General features: G+C 37.7%; 1 protein-coding gene across 1 annotated transcript; it reads right to left on the bottom strand.

The window, feature by feature from the left end:
- Positions 1-4,684: 4,684 nt before the first annotated feature.
- LOC146587736 (pancreatic lipase-related protein 2-like) lies at positions 4,685-23,153 on the bottom strand. The gene is made up of 13 exons (XM_085319029.1): positions 23,094-23,153; positions 22,872-22,920; positions 21,218-21,372; positions 18,892-19,017; positions 17,437-17,571; positions 16,210-16,318; positions 14,891-15,010; positions 14,677-14,799; positions 12,419-12,534; positions 10,792-10,921; positions 9,290-9,401; positions 5,594-5,758; positions 4,685-4,748 (listed from the first exon to the last, which is right to left on the bottom strand). The coding sequence occupies exons 1-13, from the start codon at positions 23,151-23,153 to the stop codon at positions 4,685-4,687; spliced, it is 1,464 nt and encodes a 487-aa protein (XP_085175155.1).
- Positions 23,154-23,665: the final 512 nt, after the last annotated feature.

The raw sequence follows: 23,665 nt of genomic DNA, 5'->3' as shown, positions 1-23,665 counted from the left end.
AAATACCAAAAGGACTTCTTGAATGAATTGATGCAATAAGTTTATTTCCTGCAAATCTGTAGTTCATTTACAAGGATTTTATCAATAGAGTCTAGGATATTAGAGTACCATGAAAGCATCTGAATAGTCACTGAAATAAATAATTCAGTGCAGGATTAAAACTGAGAAGAGACATGACTGCATACCCTGAACATCTCGGTCTCTACTTGGTAGTTCTGTTTATTTGGCTTAAATTTTTATTGTGTACTTGGTTCTGGGTTCACAAATATTTATGAGAGACTCTTTTTGATAGACTGTGCTTTTAAGACTGAAGAAAGTCTGCTGTACTATGTAATATAGTATTTTATTTCTGGAAATGGAAAATTCTCATAAATGGCTCTTGCTTTCTCAGCAGCATATCTGTTTATATCACTTTCTGAAAAAAACTCTTGTCTCCTAAAATTATTTTTCTGATCTTACATATAAAGTTAAAACAGATGATGTAGGTGCAGCAGAGAGTATTTTGGATTATTTATTATTACTGCTCCTTTCTTTGATAGAAGATCTAAAAGTTTTGAGTTTTTTTTGGTTTTACCTAGCCTTACTTCCAAGAGTGTCATGAGAGAGAAAAGGCACTAAGAAAGAATGCTTTATAATGATTTTGTTATTAATTTATCTCTGGCATAATTTTGACAGCAAAAAAATGCTGAAGTGTTGAATGAAATTTGTATTGTAATTTTGAAGCACGCATAGTGTTACAGAATATTTACATAATTTGAAAGACTGAATGAAAATCAAAGTATGTCCTTAAAAACCCTAGACAAAAAGCACATCTGTGAAAAAAATAATCTACCATTCAACGTGGCAGCAAATCATACCAAATAATACATATCACTTGACATTTTAAAGATATAATTTAAGTTGTTATAAAAAGCTGGCTTACCTTACCATGAAGATATGAAAGTATTACTTGTACCAGTCTTTAATAAAGGAAGATTGTGTTGTGAAATGTCAGACTCTTGCATTTTCTGGACTGACTCCAATAGTATGAAGTGATGGAATCAAAAGTTTAAGTACCAAGTTACAATTTTAAGTTTTAAATATATAAAAGAACAGAAGGAAAGAGGACTAAATGCTACCAACACTACACAGTTCCTTTCAATGTTTATTCATCTTAATTCAAGAGATTAAAGTTTTTTTAAGTTATATATAGTGGTATTAGCAGGAAAGTACAGTAGTTCAGTGTTGATGATTACTATACCAAAGAAAGAAAATTAACTCAAGAAACAGTATGTAATAAAACTGCAAAGTGGGATAGGGCAGGGGGAAGAAAGTAAGGCAATATATTTATTTTTAGGTGAACAGATCGTGTGAGAAAATGTGTATTATTAAGCAATCTAATCAATTGGAATTCATTTATAGTAGATTTTATCAACCCATGTGCACCATCACATTTCATTAGAAAGCTGTTGAAATCAGTGGTTTAAAATTAAACAAAATGAAAGCTTGTATTTTTAAAAGGGGGAATATATTTTATCCATTCATAAGATGATCAAATTAATTTTTAGAATTGCAAGAATCAAGTATAGCGGAAGAAATGAGAAGAAATTGTGTTTTATAGAAGTCTTGGATTCAACGGGGCAATGGCTAGCATTATGCTAGTCACACTGACTTCTCATGTCATAAAATCAGATGATCCAATCCAGTTCCTGGCCCTGAGTCAAATTCTTTTTGTGAGCAGAGGAAAATATTTAGATTTCTTTTGCTTCAGCTCCTATGTGTAGGGAAAGGATAATAAGTCTTTCCCTCTCCCTTAGTTTGCTTTATTTGTGCAGGTCTAGGGCAGAGAGCTATGCCTCATTTATGAAGGATATTCACAATAGCATAATTACTAACTAGAGATATTTCCCAATGATGCAGAAATACTCCTGGGGATTTAGTCTGTACTTCACTAGGGCGTGCAGAAGAGGGGAGTCCCTTCCCCTGCCTGTACCAGACTAGAAACTATCCAAAGAACCGAGAAGGGGGTCTTGCCCTAGGTAGTACTCCTAAGGGGAGGAAGAGGAGGAGTTCCCTGCTTGTGATGGTTGCTAGGTTCTACTTTGCACCTGGGTGGAGATGGTAGGTGTACTGAAGGAACATGTCTGAGAAGGTGGCCTGCTGATTTCTCAGCTTTGCTGCAAACCTCCTAAGCAAGCTGCTCTGGTAGACCTCACAAGAGATGACTGGATTCTGACATCTCAAAATTATTACTGCGTAATTTTAAGCACACCTGTTCATCACTCAAGTTTGGCCTTGTGTAACTGATTTCATTAACACTTTCTGATAAACCTCATTGGAAGTATTCTGGAATAGCTAGTTGCTAGGATGAGTTGAATAGAGTTACCAAAGATGATTCATACATGGGATTTCTGTGCCTAAATGATAAACCTGCAGTTAGTACTGAAAGAGAAACAGCCTTTGCTTGGTTTATTTTGGCTAATGCTGATCAGTAACTCTGGGTAGTTTGATTTTGTTAAATAGTACAATCAAAACACTCCCAAATCTGGGGGGGCAATGTTATAGGTAATACAAGCAATGCAGCTCAGGCCTGACTTCAGCATAATCAGAATTCTTATGGGGAAGAGTTTTGTGCCATAGAATGTGGTGTCATATGTTCTTCATATAGGGAAAGTAACCATAATCCTAAATATTGTTCTGAGTTAATATCCCTAAAAATCATAGGCTATGTCTTAAAAAATCTCTGGCTTCAGAAAGGAAAGCTACAGATGAAAAGTCCAGGTTCACTGATAACGAGAAAATAATTATTTGGAAGGCTGCCAGTAAATTTAAAAGYCTGAATCATGCAATATCATTTTGATGAAGAAAGTACCTGTTTCAGTTTTCGAGAAATAGTCCCAGGTTAGCCAGTGCTGAAGCAGAGCTGCATAAACCTGGTCAATTAGTTGTTCACAAAGAAAAGGGCAACAATCAAATATTCTGCTGTACATTAAGCTGTCCTGCTTGACACATGGTGAACTTTGATGGTAGTTTCTCATGGTACACGATACATCTGGGTATACAATCCTTGTTTCTGAACACTGTTCTGGATATGCTGCTAAAATGTTCATTGAAATGTATTCTTCAAGCAGGAGGAACACAAATAAGGCAATACCATTCAAGCTCTGAATATTTTTGTATTTAAAATTATTCTTCAGAAACCTGATATGCAATCAGGAGGAACACAAATAAGGCAATACCATTCAAGCTCTGAATATTTTTATATTTAGAATTATTCTTCAGATAGCTAATATGCAATCAAATGCTCCAGAAAACATGAAAGTGTCTGCTTAGTTATTCAGGAAAAGGATACTACTAAAGAATATGACTGTATAATTCTTTTTATTTTATTTTTTTTGCCTTGAAGCTTCTATGATAATTAAGTATATTTCAGAGCAGTGGGATGTTTTTTCCTACTTTAGTATTTTGCCAATTAATTCTGAAATACAATCAAACTACATGAGAATATTGCTAGTAAAATACCTGCTAGTTGTCATTGTAACTGTAACATTGTCACAGAAGCATAACTCCTTCTTATGGATAAAAAGCCAAAAATATTAATTAGGAAATAAAACTTCAACTTAATCATCAGCGTATTCATTAATGACCTGGATGAGGGGATGGAGTGCCTCCTCAACAAGTTTGCTGATGATACCAAGCTGGGAGGAGTGGCTGATCCACCTGAGGGCTGTGCTGCCATTCAGAGAGACCTGGACAGGCGGGAGAGCTGGGCAGAGAGGAACCTCATGAGGTTCAACAGGGGCAAGTGCCGAGTCCTGCACCTAGGGAGAAATAGCCCTAGGCACCAGTACAAGATGGGGGCTGATCTTCTGGAGAGCAGCTCTGCAGAGAAGGACCTGGGGGTGCTGGTGGATGGTAAGTTGACCATGAGCCAGCAATGTGCCCTTGTGGCCAAGAAGGCCAATGGTCTCCTGAGGTGCATTAGGAAGAGTGCTGCCAGCAGGTTGAGGGAGGTGATGCTGGCCCTCTACTCAGCCCTGGGGCGGCCTCATCTGGAGCACTTGTGTCCAGTTCCGGGCTCCCCAGTACGAGAGAGACATGGATCTACTGGAGAGAGTCCAGCGTAGGGCTACAAAGGTGGTAGAAGACTCGAGCATCTCTCTCAGGAGGAAAGACCACGAGAGCTGGGCCTATTTAGCTTGGAGAAGAGAAGACTGAGGGAGGATCTTATCAATGTCTATAAGTACCTGAAGGAAGGGTGTCAAGGGGACAGGGACAAACTCTTTTCAGTTGTCCCATGTGACAGGACAAGAGGCAACAGGCAAAAACTGAACCACAGGAAGTTCCGCTTAAATATGAGGAGGAATTTTTTTACTGTGAGAGTGACGGAGCACTGGCACAGGTTGCRCAGAGAGGTTGTGGAGTCTCCTTCTCTGGAAATATTCAAAACCTGCCTGAATGCAATCCTTTTTTAACATGCTGTAGGTGACCCTGCTTGAGCAGGGAGGTTGGACTAGATGATCTCCAGAGGCCCCTTCCAGCCTTACTGATTCTGTGATTCTATGAAAACTTTTGTAGAGGGCTGAAGAAATTTTAGATATTTATTGAAGGAACCTTGTTAGTGGTTTGCCACTGACTGAAAAAAATGTTTCCTCTAGACTGTGAACATTCCACACTGGACAAAAACAGTGGTCTCGTTGAAGAGTTAGCAAGGTGTCAGTGTTTGCCATATGCTTGACTGCACAGGTCCGTGGCCACAAAATGTAGACCTGGCAATGAAAGAAAAGTTTAAGTAAATATTTTGCAGCACAATGTGACATTTTCATAGCAGCAGCGCCAGATAATAGATAAAAACCTATTTTTATTTCATGTTAGGCCAAAGAATGAGTTCTACTAGCCTGAAAATATAAATATGTGTATGTATTATCAAGGAATTTTTTATACTAGTTAGTATATAATTATTCAAACCTATGATACATTTACTGTTATGTACAGACTGCATTAGCATTTTCGTTTGGACAAGAAGTGTGCTTTTGAAGAGTATCTCAGCTCCCACTTACCACACTTTTGTTTACATGACAGAGAGATCTCAGAGCATATGAAGTGGATTCATTTTGGATAAAACTAAACTGAAATATGTGCTCCAACAGTATACGTAATATACTTCAGATGCTAGTGCATGTCCAGTCCATGGGATCAGATTATAGACAACCTAAAGCACCCTGTCAAAACGTGTATAATACTTCACTGTGCAGAGCTGCTTATAATGTGCTGTGCTACTTACTAAGGTAGACATAGCATTAGCATGTGAAATTGCAGTTCAGGAGACCAGATCAAACTTTTCTTATCAGTGCAGGGCTACCCCCACTCACAATTTCAGATCTGATATGTCCTGTTCTTTGGGAAAGTCCAGCTGCAATATTCAGCTGGCAGGAGTAACTGTAGTCAACCAAACACCCAAGTACTCCCATGAAATGTGGATTAGACTCCTATTTTCATTACTTAAACTCACTTCCTTTTAGGAATGTGTTATCATGCAAAGGTGTTTACCCTTTTTTTCTTTTTTTTTCTTTCCAGAGCCATAGAACAAAACACAATGAGATTGTGTACTCACAGATTTCCATTTTCCCCAGATATTATTGTGACTTCTTCAGCTCCCATACAGCCTTTATGTAAATGACCTGGATATTTTTTCCAGAGAAACTCAACTTCTGAAATGTTCCCAGAAATTTCTGTATCAATATAGTTCAAATATGTGTTGCCTGGTTTGAAAGTTCCCCTGCCAAAGGAAAAGCACAAAAGCGGTGCTCTGTGTCCTTTAAAAATGAGGGAAAATGTTGGTACCTAAAACAGTTTAGGCAAAAAGGGATGAGGGGCGGGATTCCATGAGAGTAGAAGTTCTGAACACCATTCTTATAATTTTGTTGCATTATTCAAAATCTCATGTAGATCCAAGTCCTTCTGCTCAGGCAGGACCTTTACAGTACGCTTTAACAGGATCACCTCTTAAATCCAGAAATATCAAGTTCTGTCCTCTCTGCTGAATTGTTATTGAAGTCATGTTACAATGCGATAATGCCTTTGGATCTTAAATTTTCCTGTGTAAAATGCATCAAATATTTATTTGGACAATGTTGTAATAGGAACAGCTCTCCTGGCTCAGACAAAACATCCCTGTAGTCCAGTGTTCTTGCTCAGAACCTGAGTTAAAGAAAAGGTGTGGGAAAACTAAGTCTAGATAATGTTTATAGCAACATTTTCCCCAAATGCTCTTGCTTCCTCCAACACTCTGAGGATCTGGAATGTCATGATCCAGAGATAGTATCTATGTATTTGTCAGTCTTTGATGGATTTCAACTTACTCATCAATGACATGAGTGAAGGGACAGAGTGCCTCCTCAGCAAGTTTTCTGATGGTATCAAAATGGGAGGAGTAGCTGATACACTGGAAGGCTGTGTTGCTATTCAGAGACCCAGACAGGCTGGAGAGTTGGGTGGAGAGGAACCTCACAAAGTTCAACAAAGGCAAGTGCAGGGTCCTGCACCGAGGGAGGAATAAGCCCCCTGCACCAGTACAGGTTGGGGACTGACCTACTGGGAAGCAGCTTTGCAGAGAAGGACCTGGGAGTGCTGGTGGATGACAAGTTGACCATGAGCCAGCAATGTGCCCTTGTGGCCAAGAAGGCCAATGGTCTCCTGAGGTGCATTAGGAAGAGTGTTGCCAGCAGGTTGAGGGAGGTGATGCTGCCTCTCTACTCAGCCCTTGTGAGGCCTCATCTAGAGTACTTGTGTCCAGTTCAGGGATCCCCAGTACGAGAGAGACATGGATCTACTGGAGAGAGTCCAGCGTAGGGCTACAAAGGTGGTAGAGGACTCGAGCACCTCTCTTATGAGGAAGGAGCAGGGCCTGTTCAGCCTGGAGGAAAGAAGACTGAGGGGGATCTTATCAATGTCTACAAAGACCTTCAGGAAGGGTGTCAAAAGGATGGGGCCAGACTCTTTTCAGCTGCCAAGAGATAAAACAAGAGGCAGTGGGCACAAATTGAAGCGCAGGAAATTCTGCCTGAACGTGAGGAAAAACTTCTTAACTGTGAGAGTGACAGAGCCCTGGAACAGGTTGCCCAGAGAGGTTGTGGAGTCTCCTTCTCTGGAAATACTCAAAACCCACCTGGACTCAATCCTGTGCAAGGTGCTCTAGGTGACCCTGCTTGAGCAGGGGTTTTGGACTAGCTGATCTCTATAGGTCCCTTCCAACCTCAATCATTCTGTGATTCTGTGAGTCTCTGAGTCTCTTCTGTGAACTTGTCCAGTCTCTTCTCAAGCCCATGCAACTTTTAGCAGTTGAAGTTTCCTGGGGTAAGAGGTTCCACAGCTTAGATAGCTGTTGTGTGAAAAAAAAAGCTCTTCTGTGTGCTTTGAAAACACAGGAAGCATTGCTGAAGCACTTGCCAGGATAATTCCTGAAATCAGTGGGCAGTGAAATACATCTTTCTCTTTGAAATTGCAAACTCAGGAACTAGCTGGAGGCTGGATGGAAATGTAGTAGCAGTGTGCAGTAGTAATAACCTGCACTTAACATGATGTAGATCAACCAAAAGTCTTGAAATACTCAACAGACAAGTAATTAAACTTTACAACAGTCCTGTCATGTGGGCAAGTACTGTAATCCTTATGTGAGAGAAAAATAATCTGAGTGAGTGATAAATAGGAAGATCATGCATGCAACATTTGAATATACATAAGAAAGACATTGGACTAAAAGTTGATTGCAATTCTCTCCTTTGACCTCAGTGAGAATAAGTAGGTTATAACACCTTGTAAATTTGTAATAATTTCAAATATGAAATGATATCCAACTTAAGTGGGCATGGGAAAATTCTAACAGGAGTATAAGAAAAGGAAGCCAACTGATCTCTTAAGGGTACTGCTAATGGTTTTTAGATTAGAGAAAGAGCTTATGAATAGTATAATTCCTAGCAAATCAGTGCTGGCTGCTCTGTATTCACACAGCCTTTGCCATGGATTATGCAAGATTTAAACATCTAGAGCATTTTTAGCTGTCTTTTCTCTGGCAAATTTAAGGGAAGATTGAAAAACATACGTATCATGCCTTTTTTCCTTAATCATTATGGATTAGGAAGGAATGTCCTGTTGATGTTTTGACTGATTTCTTCCTTCAAATCAGTGTTGCAATCTTGGCCTTCACTGAAGCGATCAAGGTTGTGTTGAGGCTATCACATCTTTCCCAGCATGATTGATCCTGAATACTAGGAAGGAATTCTGAGGAGTAATTGTCATTTTTTCCCCTTTACTTGAAATCTGTGGGCCAGTTACCATCTAGGAAAACTGCTTAAAGCAACATAGTGTCTGTAGCAATCACTACTGAGCAGAGGAAGCACTATTCCTGCTATGCAGGAACGTTATTCTGGATACCACTTCAGAAATGAGTTTTCAACCTATCAATCCAAAGACTATGCATGTTAGTATCTAAGAAGCAGATAGTTAATCAGAGGGGATCTACAAAGGCATGCAGATGTGCTAGTTGTTTAACTTTCTGTGCCTTTCAAGATGATAACACTAGATTAATTAGTACAGTCTTCATCTGTGTTGGCAGCAGATTTATTCTAGTTTATATCCCTGCCTTCTGTGGAATCTGTGCTCATTACAGTTGAACGCATATTACAGTATGAAATTAACACATAAATTACCTGTAGTTGTATCACTGTATTTGCAACCAAATGTATTTCTGGTATAGACTGGTAAGAGGGTAACGTCCCAACACAGATAAAGTTGGTTTTACAATACTTAGACTGTGCTCTTGACAACAATGAATTTATTAGATGTAAATTCATATTTACTGGGAAAGGCCAGGTTAAGTGGACAGGAATTTCAGATCCCAGTGCAATTCTTAAGCAAGGTGCAACTTTCTTACTTGCTGTTTCATATTCCCTACAGGAGGGGTGATTTTAAATGATTGTACATCATAGAACTCTTTTCTGTCTTCTCAAGGAAGATCACCAAATGACGTATTTGAACCAAGAAGTAGCCTGTTCTCAGGTCACAGGCCTCTTTGCTCTTGCCCTCTAGGCTATGCTAAGTGTCATCCTCAGAAAAGAAAATGCAGAGCAAGAAAATTCAGCAAGCGTATTTTAGCTTCAATCTGTAGCATGAGGAACTTTGATCAGCTACTTTAACTACCAGGGTCAATCACAGGTAAGGTCAAATAAAATGAGATGTAAAAATAGCATGCAGGCATTCAAAATAATAATGTTGTTAAAGTCATTTTTTTCAACTGTCATGTTAAACTTACTTGTTGATTGTGTATTTTCTCCTGATCCCGTTAGTTCCAGTCAAGGCTACATCTATATTTCCCTTCATGGTTTCTGTTGCAGCCACTCTGACGCGTATCTCTTTTCGCCAGCCTTTCAAAACAAAATGAAATAAATTATGGTGGTGCAGAGATTTCTTTCCTAATGGTAAAGTGTTTCATATGTTTCAGTGTTTTTCAGGGGGAGGAGAGGATTGTACAAATGAGCACATGAGCAAACAAAATGTCACTCTCTCTATTAAGGCAAATGTTAGTTCTACAGGGCTTTCTGATAATACCAATTAGCTTGACACTGGTCTAAATCATAGATCCAACCTTTGCCAGCCTGCTGGCTATGCTGAGAATTAAATCTGCAGAGGTCAATACTATACTTTGCTCTTCCACTTGGCCTCAGTATTAACTTCATAATTTCTTACACTTTAAAGCAATTTGGAGGGCCTCATGGGTAGCATGTTAGCTCTGAATTATGAAGTGATGTCCACGGACCTACTGTGTTGTTAAAGGTGTGTTAAACAAAGTTGGCAACATTTCAAGAATGGTCCTGATCTACAGTGTTCAAGGTTTTTTTTAATACCTGTTCACTGCTCAGAAGAGCCTGTCTTGTCTTTCCAAACCAGATGCAGGGCCTAATATGCAGTAGTAAATATTATTTTCAAATAACAGGATTTGGAAAGATTTTACACTGGCTTTAATTTGGGCTATTAAAGGGAGAGTCTCTTCACCTACTTCAAAAAATTATATTTGATTTTAGGTTATAGTTTATATAAGCTCAACAGTTTTTAGATATTGAAATCAGTGTATTCATTCAGACTGAGGAAATGGTTAATTTCTCTGCATTCAAATTCATTTTTTTTTCATTTTTGATGATGTGATTCATCAAAATGTGATTTTTTTTTCTTAATTTTGTTTTCATATTCTAGTATTTAGTGAATAAGGTCCTCAAAGACCCTATCTCATTTATGGCGCTTGAAGTTCATCATCTATGATGAATAATAGCTTATTTATGAATTTTCTAATTTCCCAGTTCTGTGGCTGCTTCACAATTAAAACGATAGATCCTTATGACTTCCTGTCATTTTGACTTGATGAGCTTTGCAAAAATACCCTGAAATCATCTAGTTTTATACATTTTTTCACTGACAGTAATTAACTTTTTACTTTGAAAGTTTGTGCTTTCAGCATAATCTCTTCCTACCTACAGCATTACTGAATTTTCAAAGTCATCGCCTTATTAACAAAATTTAGGAGAGCTTTTAACTTAAAAGAGGTCACCATCAGTTGATCTATTTCTGTAATTATCTTAGCATTTCCTGGATAATGTTGGTAATGCATATTCCTAACATACACGAAACTCCAGATTTTATACTGAGCTCTGCTCACTAACTGTAGTGGATTTCTGTAGCTGAGTGAGATATTTGTTTGTATAGAATTCATTGTTACTTTAGAAATGAGCATCATTTACATCACCCAAAATGAGCACTTACGAGAGTATGGAGGGAGGGGCCCTGTATTTAAAAAAACCTTTTGCTGTTCTTTCTCAGTTTTATGTGAAAACTTATCAGCATAATGACCCATCAGTGGGCATCCTTCCTTGGGACATGGGAAGCAGGCTCCCTGGAGGAATAAAAAGCTGTTACAAAAGGCTATCTATTTTAATACCAATTCTAAAGTATCAAAAATTAGGGTATTTCAGCTATTTTTCCCAGCTAAAATGTATCTTTTTGAAAAGGTACCTGTTTCTGAGTTCAGGTCATATATTCAATATTTCTTGGCGTAGTGGAAAAAGGAGCTGAGATAGTCAGTCCGTTTAATTCAGGAAGTTGAAAATCAGAAAAATCATGTTGAAAACCTAACTCAATTCCTTAAACCCTGATGTGTACTGTGCATTACTTCCTATTCTGTAAAATACAGATGGTATATTTCTCTTTCATGGGGCCCATTGAAAGGTTAAGTTTGTTAATTTTTATAGGGTGCGTAACTATGTTAAGTTTAGGAATATTTAAGCTTGTAGCCTCATTTTGGAATGTGTTTTGTCTCCTTTTTAGCCTTTATACCCATGCAGAACTTCAAAGAAATTAATCTAACTGTAGATTGAACATTGGGATCAAGACCTTGATGTCCATTAGAAAAAGAAAAGGAATGTGTAAATCTTCAGAGCGATTTTTTTTTCAGTTAAAAAAACAGCCTTAATTTTCAGATTTTTGAATTTTGATATTTGGGAGGTACTGTTTTAAGAAGTGATATTTGTGGATCTTTGGCTATTTGGGCACTAGATGAATAAAAGGCTAAATGATCGTCATCACTTATTTATTCTGCAACTGACAAAATCTTTTTCCTCTCAAAAGTAAATTGCACAGAGTTCTGGTTTTAATTCAAGTCCTGAGTTACATCAAACTTTCGAGGTATGTTGCAGCATTGCTGCAAGGAATAACAACATTTCAAAAGTGTTGTAATCATTCCTTTTGAAAGTAGTTGGAAATGAATCTCAAGTATTTCCTCCTTGTCTAGTCTCCAATTGCATTGCCAGAATCTGTCTACTAAAAGCCCAGTTACATCAGGCAAGAAATACCAGGAAGTTGAATTGTCTGCTTTCTTGAGATACCTAGGGGTTGTTTTGTGCATGTAAACACTGCTGTGCTATATAAATATTTGTCTTCCCTCCTCTAAATACTGTGGTTTTTTATTGTTTGTACAAATGTTTAAACACTTATGAAATCCAGAGACTGTGCTCTGTGACAGCTCTTGATGTTCCACAAGGGTTATCAGGCACTGGTTTAAATGGTCTTCCTTTAGCCAGGGTGTCCCTTACTGCTGACCTACGCAAAATGTGTGCCCAGCCATTGTCTCATATTCACCTCTTAACTCTTCATCTCCCTCTTTATACCTCCTTTTAGTGTGTATACTTGCTGTCCTCAGGTTCTCCTCGATTTTTTTTGGTTTTGTTGCATTTCTTTTTTGCCCTGTGCTGGGCTATGATCTGGATAAGGATAGTGAGTGGGTCTGCATAGCCATCGCATGACCTGGAGTGTAGAAACTATCCCAGGATGTTTTAACTGAGAAGTGCTATAACCTTCTTAGAGCCCCTCAGCTAAATATGCACCTGATACTTACTGATACAAAATCTTGGTATGTTTCACACTGATATCCAACAAATCCATTTGGAATGATAATACTTTCAGCATAATACTGGAGACTTCTTTTATGTCCACATCCAAAAGACCTGTATTCTGGGGAACAGCCCAGGCAAGAAAGATTAAAGCTTTATGTAGCCATAAAGTCCACCTTAAAAAAAAACATATGAGTCTTTTTTGCTCAAAGCATTTGTTTATACAGCGAAGTCTCAGATTAAAAAAATAGTAAAATTAAAGACTTTTAAAGTGCAAACTATTTTTTTTTATGGCAAAACGTATCCCTGCAGCTATATACACATTTTAGATGAGAGAAAGCTAGGCTCGGATCTGCCAAGTGTTTCATGGTGCTCATACAGAAGCTCAAAGGGTAGAGATGCAGAACTCATGCAGCTCCCAGTCCTAGTAAGTGTACTTCACTGCTTTTAGTTTAGCATGAGAACAGAGAAGGACTTTGCAGAATTTCCCTTTGATATTTTAAAGACTGGAATAATTCATAGGTACAGCATTTGCAAAGCATATAGTAGTTGCCATGAAGTAGTTGTCATTTGCTTAGCATTATTACAACATGGTATTTTGTAAAACCRTAATTTCCACTCATTTCTGGAATTAAAGATAATCGTAGTAATTGTTGTAACTTCAGTGGCTTTCACTGTTTTTAAGCTGTAGAAAATCTACAGTCATTTGACATTGGTGATGTTGTGAAATGCTCTAAACAGCAAGATGTTTGGCAGTTTGTCCTTGATTTTGTCAGAATTATTTGGAACAAGTACATTTTCCTTTCGGAGTGAAATTTATAAGCACTCAGTGCTGGGAAGAAGAATGTGCTTTTGAGACTTTATTTACAGGTCCTTTGCTACAGCTATTGTCTTCAGTGTCTCTGAAGACTCTCTTTTATCAAAGCACAATGTACTAAAGTTAGACTGTGTAAAAATAGGCTCTTTTACTTCAGTGTGAAAAAGAAGCCTCATCCAATTAGAGTGAAGTCCTGGAGGCACTGAAGTAATTGTGAGCTGGCACAGACTGTAGTGAAATCAGGATTTCATCCACTGTCAATATTTATGCATCTTAAAGTAAGACCTGTGGGTATAGAACAGTTGATATATATTGCTCTTTACATAAGAACAAAAGTCTTTGAAAGATATTTTTGTCTCTGTTTCTTTAAAGTGATATAGATCGTCCTGGGTATGCTTACTTTATAGTTCCTTCTTCTAATCCAACTGAGAAGGGTCTTTGCTTTTAACTTTAAAAATCTCAGCTTTCATGATTAGCTTACCTTGTACTAGTGCTAAAGTCACTTAACATCTATATAACAGTATCATAATCCTCCTTTTCCTACCATATCAAAAGCCACAGAGAGAAGTTACTAAGTAGTATTTCTAAAGCACTTTACATAAAAGCATAAATATTATCAGACAGAAGAAATATGCACAAAGTAAGGTTTAAAAGAGAGGCAGGAGTTAAGGTTGTTACTACTTTTAGGAACTGCGTGAACACTCCCCTCCATCTGCCCCTGTTCACTAGAGTCTGCTTTGTTATTAAGTTCCCAAATCACTTCTAAAATTAGCAAAGGAAAAGACAGGTCATTTTTGAAAGCTAGCTACTTAACTATAGGTAGAAATTTCAAAACATTTAGCTATGAATAACAGACATTTCTGTAGGTTAGGACCAGAAGACAGGATTTTGTGGATCTATTGTACTGGATCCCATGAGAATTATAATTAATTGTTTAGCATTCTTTGAAGAATATGAGGAACTATCAGTGCGGTAGTCATTTTATTATATTCTATATTTTTGACCTTGCACTGTTCTCTTTGAGGACACTAAAGCTGTTGATGGCATGGATGAGTATGTCTAGCCCCAGTAACATTGGGACTGAGGTCGTCCTAGGGAAAAGGGAAATTCAGATTTAAAATTCTAATTTGGAGAATACACTTGAATGAAATTCTACCAGTCCTTCATGCATGGAATTCCCACTGAAATCAGTTAGTTAGCATAGTGGAAGACTCTCAAAAACAGGTTGTGATAAAGAAATCTGTATGCTTTAACTGAAGTTCTCATCTGTATACAAGGAAAGCAGAGGGTCTTTCACAGGCAGCTTTAAGTATTTCATATTTGATCATTTCTCCTTACTCCAAATCTGTATATAAGGAAGATTTAGATCCAACAGGCTTTATCTTCACCTAGTCTGTATTTTAAACTAACTTGTAGGGAGGTGTTATTCCTTTAAAATATATTTACCTCTCATAAGATCATTGATATTCCGAGTTGCAGGAGGTGCACGAAGTTCCTTGCATCCTGGCATTTTCTTCCCACCATTTGGGTAAAAATCCAGGTGACCACAAGGCTGAAGAATCCCTGGAGCTGAAATATGTAAAATGTTTCAAGGCTGATTACTTTCTGAAAGGCCATGGCAAAGTTCAGTGTAGATATTGTTTCCCTATGCAAAACTTACCAAAGTCGAAAAACAGATGACCAGCATGAGTGTGAATTATATCAACAAATTTTGCATCTGAAGGATCCAGCCTATCCATTGTTGATGTATGCTGGAAAAGAGGTCCAGCTGGATCCAAACCTAAATAAAATGGAGATGCAGCTGATTGTGTAAACAACATGGTATCTGTATCTCATCACATTTGATGTGCATACAGTGTATGTCATTGTATTTTCACTGATACTCCATGTATAAAATTCCATTTAGTGCTCCCAATGTAATGTTGATCTGGATGTATGAAAGACAGCAAAACATGCAGGATTTTAATAGAAGATGGCTGGAGGCTTTGCAGCATATTAGAACACTGATGAGAAAATGTTTGGCTTATTTGGGGGGAAAAGTGTCAGAAGAAGTGCGGGAAGGGTTGCACATTAGTTAAAGGTATGAAGCCTAGAATTTTCATTTGGTCAAAAATCTATTTTTAGTTGCAAAAAAGTTTGGTTGAAAATTTTAGTTATTCAGTGTCAGTCGGCTCTTCTTGAGACCAAAGCACTAGTATTCAGATCCTGCTTCCCTAAATTATTTATTTCACTACATATAGCTCAGTCAAATGTGTATATAGCTCAAAGTGTATATAGCTCAGTCAAAGCAATGTACATGCAAATAGAAGAACTGACTGTAGGAGAAAGGGAAGCAGAAAATACTGAGACGTTAAAAAAGTGATGCATGGACTTATTGTGATGCTGCATCTCTCTGTATAGCTATGGAGCTAATGACTGTCTTCTTTCTAAGGGTGTCCAGGGCTATTTATTGTCTTAYCTTAACATATCAGATATATGTTTTAATTTTTAATTTCAGATTTACAATCTTCTGGACTGCAGAAAAGTCATGATAGAGTAGATTTTAAAAGAAAAAAATAGTCGGTAATAAGGTGCAAATGTTTATAAATCTTTTACTCCACATATAATACAGTGTTTTGCTCTTATTCTTTAATATTACTGAAAAGCATAAGTAGTGTGCTCTCTGAGATATATTGTGACCTTCGCAAAGTGACCTATATTTAGCCACAGAAGGGACAATGAAGCTATTCTGACTCTGTTCCAGTCACTATTCATGGCCCTCAGAAAGGCTAAACATGTAAGATGTGTAGCATGTGGTGGGAAGTGGCTTCATTTATGTGTAGTCATTCATACCAGCCATATACTGCTACATAGGGCAACTCCTGCGCAGTGCAGTTTGTATTGTGGGTTTATTAGGCAGAAGTGGTTCTTCAGCTCCTTTACATTGGTTCCTCCTGCTATGAAAGTATTAAGTTTTATCAGTTGAAATAGCTTCAGTACCTGTTATTCTTCCAATGCCAGGTTTCCTTCTCCCTGCCTCCCCTGCAACATGTGCTCCAAGACTATGGCCAATTAAATGAATCTTGGCAGGAGAGTAGCCATAGTCTTTCTGTGAAGATATATGGAAGGGAGGGGGAAGCATGTTAAATTGGTGATACAAGCCTGAGGCACTGTATCAAGGCCTCATGCTCTACTAGGTCATGACTGCTACCAAGTCCTGTGTATCCTGGTCTGGGCAGGTAAGCAGGTGATGGAGGGGAGAGAAACTTTCCTGACTGGAATGTTAATGCCATGGGAGGGGGGCTCTGTACCTATGTGTGGAAGTGGAGAAGTAGTTCACAGCTCTTCCCTTTCTATCTGATATTTTCCCTCCAGAAGGCAGTAACATCTGTCAAGAGCAGATCCTTATGCCTCAGCAAGATGGAAAAGGAATAAAAGTGAATCCCTGCATGTAGTTCATCTAAATTGTACTGACCACAGGGCTACCGTAAGACATGGCGGTAGTAGTTTACATCAGTATCATTAAAATAGTATTGCCCCCATCAGAGTGGAAACAGGTGAATTATCCTGCTACCTCTTCATACTCAGCCAGTTTCCCTCAGTCCTGAGTCCTGAGCCTGGCTCTCTGGTCTTGACAGTGGTCTATGCCAGAAAAGTTTTCAGATTTTGTCTGTGGTATACCCTCTGTGTAAATAAAGTTTCCATTATGCTAAGGAGAGTTGTTAATCTTTCCCTTCCACCATATAGGTAATGCAAAATGCAGAGGATTGTGAGTGCTGCTCGTGGTGCTGGGCTCAGCTGTGCTTCTGTGGGGGAAGCCTGACACCAGGCGGCCGCAGGAGAATCGCTTCCCTCTGCCCTGCTCCAGCTTTAGCAGGAGGACTGTGTGTGAGACCCGCAGAGGGATGTTTTATTTCTACTAGCCCTCTTTGACATTCCTTTATTTGCCTTGCAGATTTTGTTAGATAGTCTCCAATCTGTTTTACCTAGTAAAAGCCCACTATGAGCAAAACTTTCAGAAACTATGAAATGTTAGCTTTTAGCGACCTGCTTATCTGTGGTCTGACACTGAGATAGGCACTTCAGTTCCTGCAGGATTAGGGACCTTTCCTAATGTTATCAGCTGTGTCATCTGACTATTTTGCACCAAGTGTAAAAGTGCCACCTTTGTATGTCCTTTGTCATATGGACTATACACCAGTGTTCGTGTCCCACAGATACTTTTACCTCAAGAAGGTTCACAAAATACGTCAGCTCAGCCCCCACAGTGCGGACGTTGTTAACTGCTTCAGTGTACAAACCACTGGAACCACTTGTCCAGTCAGTCAAGATGCAGTTCACATCTTCGACGTGAAACATGACCTGGTGGGTGTGAAAACCGGAAAAGAGAAGAAAACATGCGTGAATTACAACTGTTCTAGGTCATATACAAATAATTCATTTTGCTAAAATAGAGGGTCTCACTTTAGTTATCACAGGTTTGATTTTTGTATCCCACCTGTAGAACTGACAAACTACTTCTGTCAGAATTCTCTTTTGAGCTCCACTCCTGCTCTCCTGCTCCCATCTCTGGACACAGATAATAGTCAGAAAGTCTGTTGAATAGGCTATTATGGAGTAGTCTATGGAGTAGTTATCTTTGTCAGTGAGGTTGAACCCAAGTGGTGAATAGTGGGGATAAACTGAGGATAGGTGTATATAACATGAACAGGAGTTGGCCAATGATTATTTCTAAAGGAAAATTACCCTGATTCTTTTTTTTAGTAGTGTGTTTTCCTAATAGTCTCCTAGAAACTCAAACCTTGCCTCATTTTCTTTTTTTCAAAAAGTAACAATGTAAAATGATGCCATATACAACTACTTTGTCTGTTTATGTGACTAGTAAAGATACATCTTTACTATATTTATTCCTACTAATACTGTAGAATCAACACAAGAAGGCAGAATGGAGGTAGTGGTTTGGACATTCATATTAAGACACACAATAGCTTGTTTTAGTTGTGTTTTCCAGCCCAGATATCTTGGTTGACTTTAGGGAATCAAGTTTTAATCTCGGTACCACAGTTAGAAAAAAAGGATAGTACCTCCAACTTTTATTCGCCAACCTTTGTTCTCCAAAAATAATATGCTTGGGTCATCTGAAAGGATTCACAAATTTGTGTTAATGTGGTTGAATTGTTCAGACCCCAAATACATACTTTCAAAATAAAATATTGCATTTAGCCACTTAGGGCAGGATATATTTTGATTTTTCATTTTGAAACAATTTCAGTACTTCAATAGAAGTGTAACCAATCACCCAAAAAGAAATTGTTTTTATTATATCAAATACCTTATTCAATCTGAAATGTTTAGTTTGACCTTTTCTTGAGTTGGAAAAGTGACTTTTGTCTTTATTTTTGTGAAGGAATTGAAAAAATCAATTAATTATAGCTTTCACTGTGAAGATGAATTCAGCAAAGGGTAGTTAGCAGAAGGGTGAAGTACACTATACTTGTACCAAAGAACAGGATGGCAGTCATCTGAACTTGATTCTGAGATCTTTTCCTTCTATATTCCCAGAATTAACAGGAAAACAGAGGTGTAAATTTTAGGTGGGAATTATAAGCTGATTAAGGGAGATGAAAGGAGATCTGAAATTTCAAATGAAATTGGAATGATTGTTAAATTGTCACACCATACCCTGCACATATCTGCTATCCAGGGTAAGTCTGCTCCAGCAAGGTAGCCATGTATAATGAAGCGAGTTTTCCTGTGTATTTGAAAATTTGAAGCTTTGATAGTTGAAGGATTTGTAGCAGAAATCTTCTGTGTCAAAAAAAACAAAAACAAAAACAATGTGAATGCTCTGTGCTAGTGAATATTTTTATACAGGGACAGAGTATGCCAATAGTAGGAGCATAGTTCTGGACTCTGAAGAAATTTGTCTTGTTCCTGACTCTTAAGCTGTTTGACTGCGTGATATCAGTTAATCATTTCAACACATGATTCACTTCCTCTGTTTATTAATTGAACTGATGATATTGGCATTCTTGGCACAATGCTTTGAGATTTGCTGATATGACATCCCACATAATTATGAGGATTTATCGGAATTAGCCATAGAAATACAAAAATACTATCTACAGATTCCTGTGCAGATGACTTTGAATTTTTCTTTTTCTTTTCCATTTTACTTTCTTTTAATTGTAGACAAGATGTTTATCTCTAAGCTTATTTATATTTATTCTTAAAGATAGTTCAAACAGCATGAAAAAACCACTAGACTTATAAGATCAGAGACTCTGGTATTGTTGTTTCTATTGAGAGGGACTTTTGCTTTAAAACGTTCTGAATACTTTCTTGTTTTAAAACTTAGGCTGTTATTTACTTTTTGTTATGGTTTGCTAAGCATAAAAAATTCAGTATGCCAAAAGGGAATGTAATGTAATAATTAACACATATCTCACCTACTGTGGAAGCTTGATTAAAATTAAAAGACACAACAAACATCACAGGCTGCCTCAGTTAAAGATGTTCAGCTGATTATGACTTTTTCGGAGGTAACTCATAAAAAGGAGAAATCATTTAAAATTGCCACTATTTCTGCCTGCCATTTATATATACAAAAAAACCTTTGAAGCCTTTTACATATATCGTAAGCAAACAACAACAAATCTCAAACCTCTTGTTTTCCTTATCATTACATTACTTTATTTTTCCTTGCTCTTTTTCCAAGTAAAACTCACACTCTCTGATGGGTTATTTCTGTCACCAGAGTAATCCACAATGTTGTGGAATGTGCTATGAGTGAGCTCAGTCCAGACACCTCCAGCTGCTCAAGGTCAGGTGTATATTTTGATGCAAACTTTTCCCAGTGCTTGCTGATCTTTAAAGGAAAAGGCTGAGACACTGCTCATGTCTTTTGATATATTCTCATTTATTCCCACCTGCACGGTGCTGCAAACTCCTTTCATCTACTCCTTTGTGCTCTGTCACAGTCCATAGCTTCCTCTCACTACCACTAATTTGCAGGTGTTGCAGATACCCTCTCCCTTTTTCTTTTTCCTTCCATGTAGCTCCAGTCTGCTGTGTCTACACTACTTAAGCAGAGCTGGCTCTAGAGGTACACCCCAATCGGCTTGCTGTGACTGCCTGATGCATCTCCATGAAGAGCTAGCTTGGCTCAGATCTCTTCAAGAGAAGCCTCCAGGCCCTCTCTATGCTGTACCTTACCATGGCTTTTTCTTTAGTTTCTAGTCTCCATTTTCTTTCAGTCCCACTCTTGAAAAAAAGTATTTAATATTTGTGTCTTTTCTTTCTCTATCCATCCCCCTTTCATTCTCTTTTTGAGTTATTATTTCCTTCCTTTTCCACATATGGTTTCATTCTCTCCTGTGCTTTTTTCCTTAGGATCTGCTTTTCCTTTCTAAGCTTTCTTTAATTTTTCCTCCCATTATCCATTCCTTCTCTGTTGAACATTATTTCTCTTCTAATCTTCCTCCTTACTATCTTTCTGCTGTTAGGGCTAACTGTTTTCAGCATGCAAGCAGAGCTTCTGAGAGCAACGATATGTAGTTCAGACGACCTAGTGATCGTGTGTGTGAACTACAACCTTAAGTCTTGTGTTTTGGCCTGGAAATGTTTTTTAGGCTGGAGACACAGAAGAATCAAAACTGCTATCTTTCCTATTCAGTGTCTTCCCTGGCTCCAGCACTATAATCATATGACTGAAATGGAATTCGAGCCATTTGCTTATGGAGAAGTGTATGAAATGTGTCCAAAATACCTCAGATGAATTAGAAGGCCATAATTAATATGTTGTAAATATACCTGGTCTGTAAGACAGCTGAAATGAAGAAAAGTGAGATAAAAGAAAATTGGCATGTACTGTTCATTGAGTGTATAAGATAGGCTTGAGGCCTTTTCTGAGACTTGTGAGGAAAAAAATCAAAGAAAAAAAAACAAGCTGTATTATTTCTTGAATGCATAGTGTACTGTCAGTGTTTAAAACAAAGCAGTTTCTTACTTGATATTTCATGATGTTGTCTCTAGTGTATAGCAGGAAATTGGTATTCACAGCTCCTAGAGAGCTAGGCAAGCCTGCCGGTAGTCTTTCTGGAGTCCCAGACCAAGGTGGATTATCTGTAAAGCATCCAAGCCTTTTGTAGCAGACTTGCTTTCCTGGGGAACACAGAGAAAAAAGTTAGTACTTTGGAAATTAATGTAGCTTAGGCTGCCCCAACTTTATAAGGAAATTTTAAATCAGTTGATTCAAATTAGAATGGCGCCTAAGTTCACTTTCTAAAGGGATTCAGTTGGGCGTTTGTGGCTGCCCCCAATAATCCAAGTCAATGGAAAGGAAATGGAAACCAAACTGTGAATGTACAAGGCATGAGGTAGCATCCCACTGAATATAGCAGGGACTTGGAATTAAAGACTGCTGTTCCTGATGAACTGTAGAGGTCTGTTTGGTGAACAGAGCAGAATGCAAGATTTATTTTGTAAAACATATTGTTAATGCAGCTGTTGGAAAAAGACAGTGAAGTCTTGGCCCTGTATGTATCCTGGGAACAAATCAGATTTTTGCTGTTGGCTCAGAGAAGTCTTTCAAATTAGAGCTAATGTTTCTGGAGTTATCTAAATTGTTATTTCTCATGCAATAATTCATGAAGGAAAGAAAACACAGCATTAGAATATGTACCTGTGATGTCTCTACATCTTACATTAAACATTTCCCTTATCCTTTTATCATCATAAGATTTTAGTAGAAGCAATAAAGTGGAATTTTAGTGGAAGCCTAGAGACTATCGAAGTGTGGTCTGTGACTGACAGACTAGTTTCTCAGTTTCTATTGTGGCTTTAATACAATAGTGATGCAAATATGGATGCTGCCATTAAAATGTCATCTTTACCTACCATTATAGCACTGTAGTTGTGAAACTCCTCATAATTTTTATTGCTGTTAAAAAATACTGAAAACAATGAGAAAATGTTGTAATCAAGTGGTCATTTTTAATGCAACTAATCATGGCTTACCTTATTCATAACTCTATAAAAAGGCAGGGGTAGTGTGATATACACTAGAAACACATTTAGGCCAAGGGAGATTTTTAGGCATTATTTTAGGCATATTTTCGCATTATGGAGCTTTAGTTTAAAACTACACAAGTGATTCAATTATTTTCAAAGGGCATTTCCACTGATGCCAGCGAACTTTGGGATTGTGTTTGTTTCCCTGTGTTGTCTCTGTGTGTCTGTCTCTGTTGATCTATTCTTTCCTATCTACGAAGCCAGGATCGCTTTCTTATTCTCTGTATAGCGCTGTGAAGAACAAGTGCCTAGTCTGGCACTACAAAAGTTGTAGCTATATTTTTAGTATCAATAGCTAATGTTTAGTAGCAATATTTATTTGGTGGGTAGGGAGAACAGTTCTGGGAGAATTTTACTGCCAATCCCTATATAGCAATACTTTGCTAGTTCCCATTCTGTTCACTATGTACAGAAACCTTTACAGAAATAAAGAGTAGGAGGTTAAATATGACAAACACATTACAGAACTCATTAATCAAAATAAAAAAAATCATTTCCAAAGCATGACCGTTTTCTAAAATATAGTTATTCTGGCATAAGCTGCACACAACTTTTACTGTTCATAGTCTTTGTCTTTATATGTGTCTTACCTCCGGCTGCATCAAGAAGAGAAAGAGCAGTAATCCATACTGCAAACATCTAAAGCAAATAAGAACACAATTCCAATTTAATTAAAAATAGAATATGGAMTTCAACTAAGAGTTGCCTCAATTCATTAAAAAATTATATCTTATTGATTGTAGCATAATTCAGACATTTTATGAGTGAAATCCTAAAGAATCAGTATTTCTTTAAAGATTTCAAGGAAATACCTTTGGAATTCTTTTTGTTTGCAGTGGAGATTTTGAGTACGTAGGATATCCTCTGAGCATCTCTTAAAGATTGTCTTCCTTGCCTTGACGCACGAAGCTCTTTTTTTATTATTTAGCACTGCAATTTATGGGCAAACAAATGTGATTTTAGTGAATTGCAATAGCATTTTTTTCAGAATTGAAGTTTCTTTTACTATTTAATAGAAAAGTTACTCAGATTTGCTATTCAGTGATTGTATTTTAAAGAATGAAGGCGCACACTTAGTTTATATTTCTAAATAATATAGATAACCAAGAAAACTCATTTTGATCTTCATGATCAGCCGTGTGTGTTTATCAGCCCTGATCTGCTTGATCACTCAATCACCAGCTAATCTGTTGGCATCAGAATTAATGGAATCACTCATGTACTTTGAGGTAAATGTGCTGAGATGTTTCATTAGGTTTGAATCCCAAGCAATAGTTGAGCTTGTTCAGATGCCTGCTGTGATGCAACTTAGTTCTGACCATACTATACAAATTAACAAATGCACTATTCCAAATGCTTTTCCAAGGTAAGTATGTAGGTCAAA

The sequence above is a fragment of the Rhea americana genome, unplaced genomic scaffold, assembly GCF_003343005.1.
Source record: "Rhea americana isolate MKP2758 unplaced genomic scaffold, rheAme1 scaffold_57, whole genome shotgun sequence".
NCBI classification, from domain to species: Eukaryota; Metazoa; Chordata; class Aves; order Rheiformes; family Rheidae; genus Rhea; species Rhea americana.
Note: the sequence above shows the minus strand (reverse complement) of the source record. Positions and strands in the feature narration are given on the sequence as shown.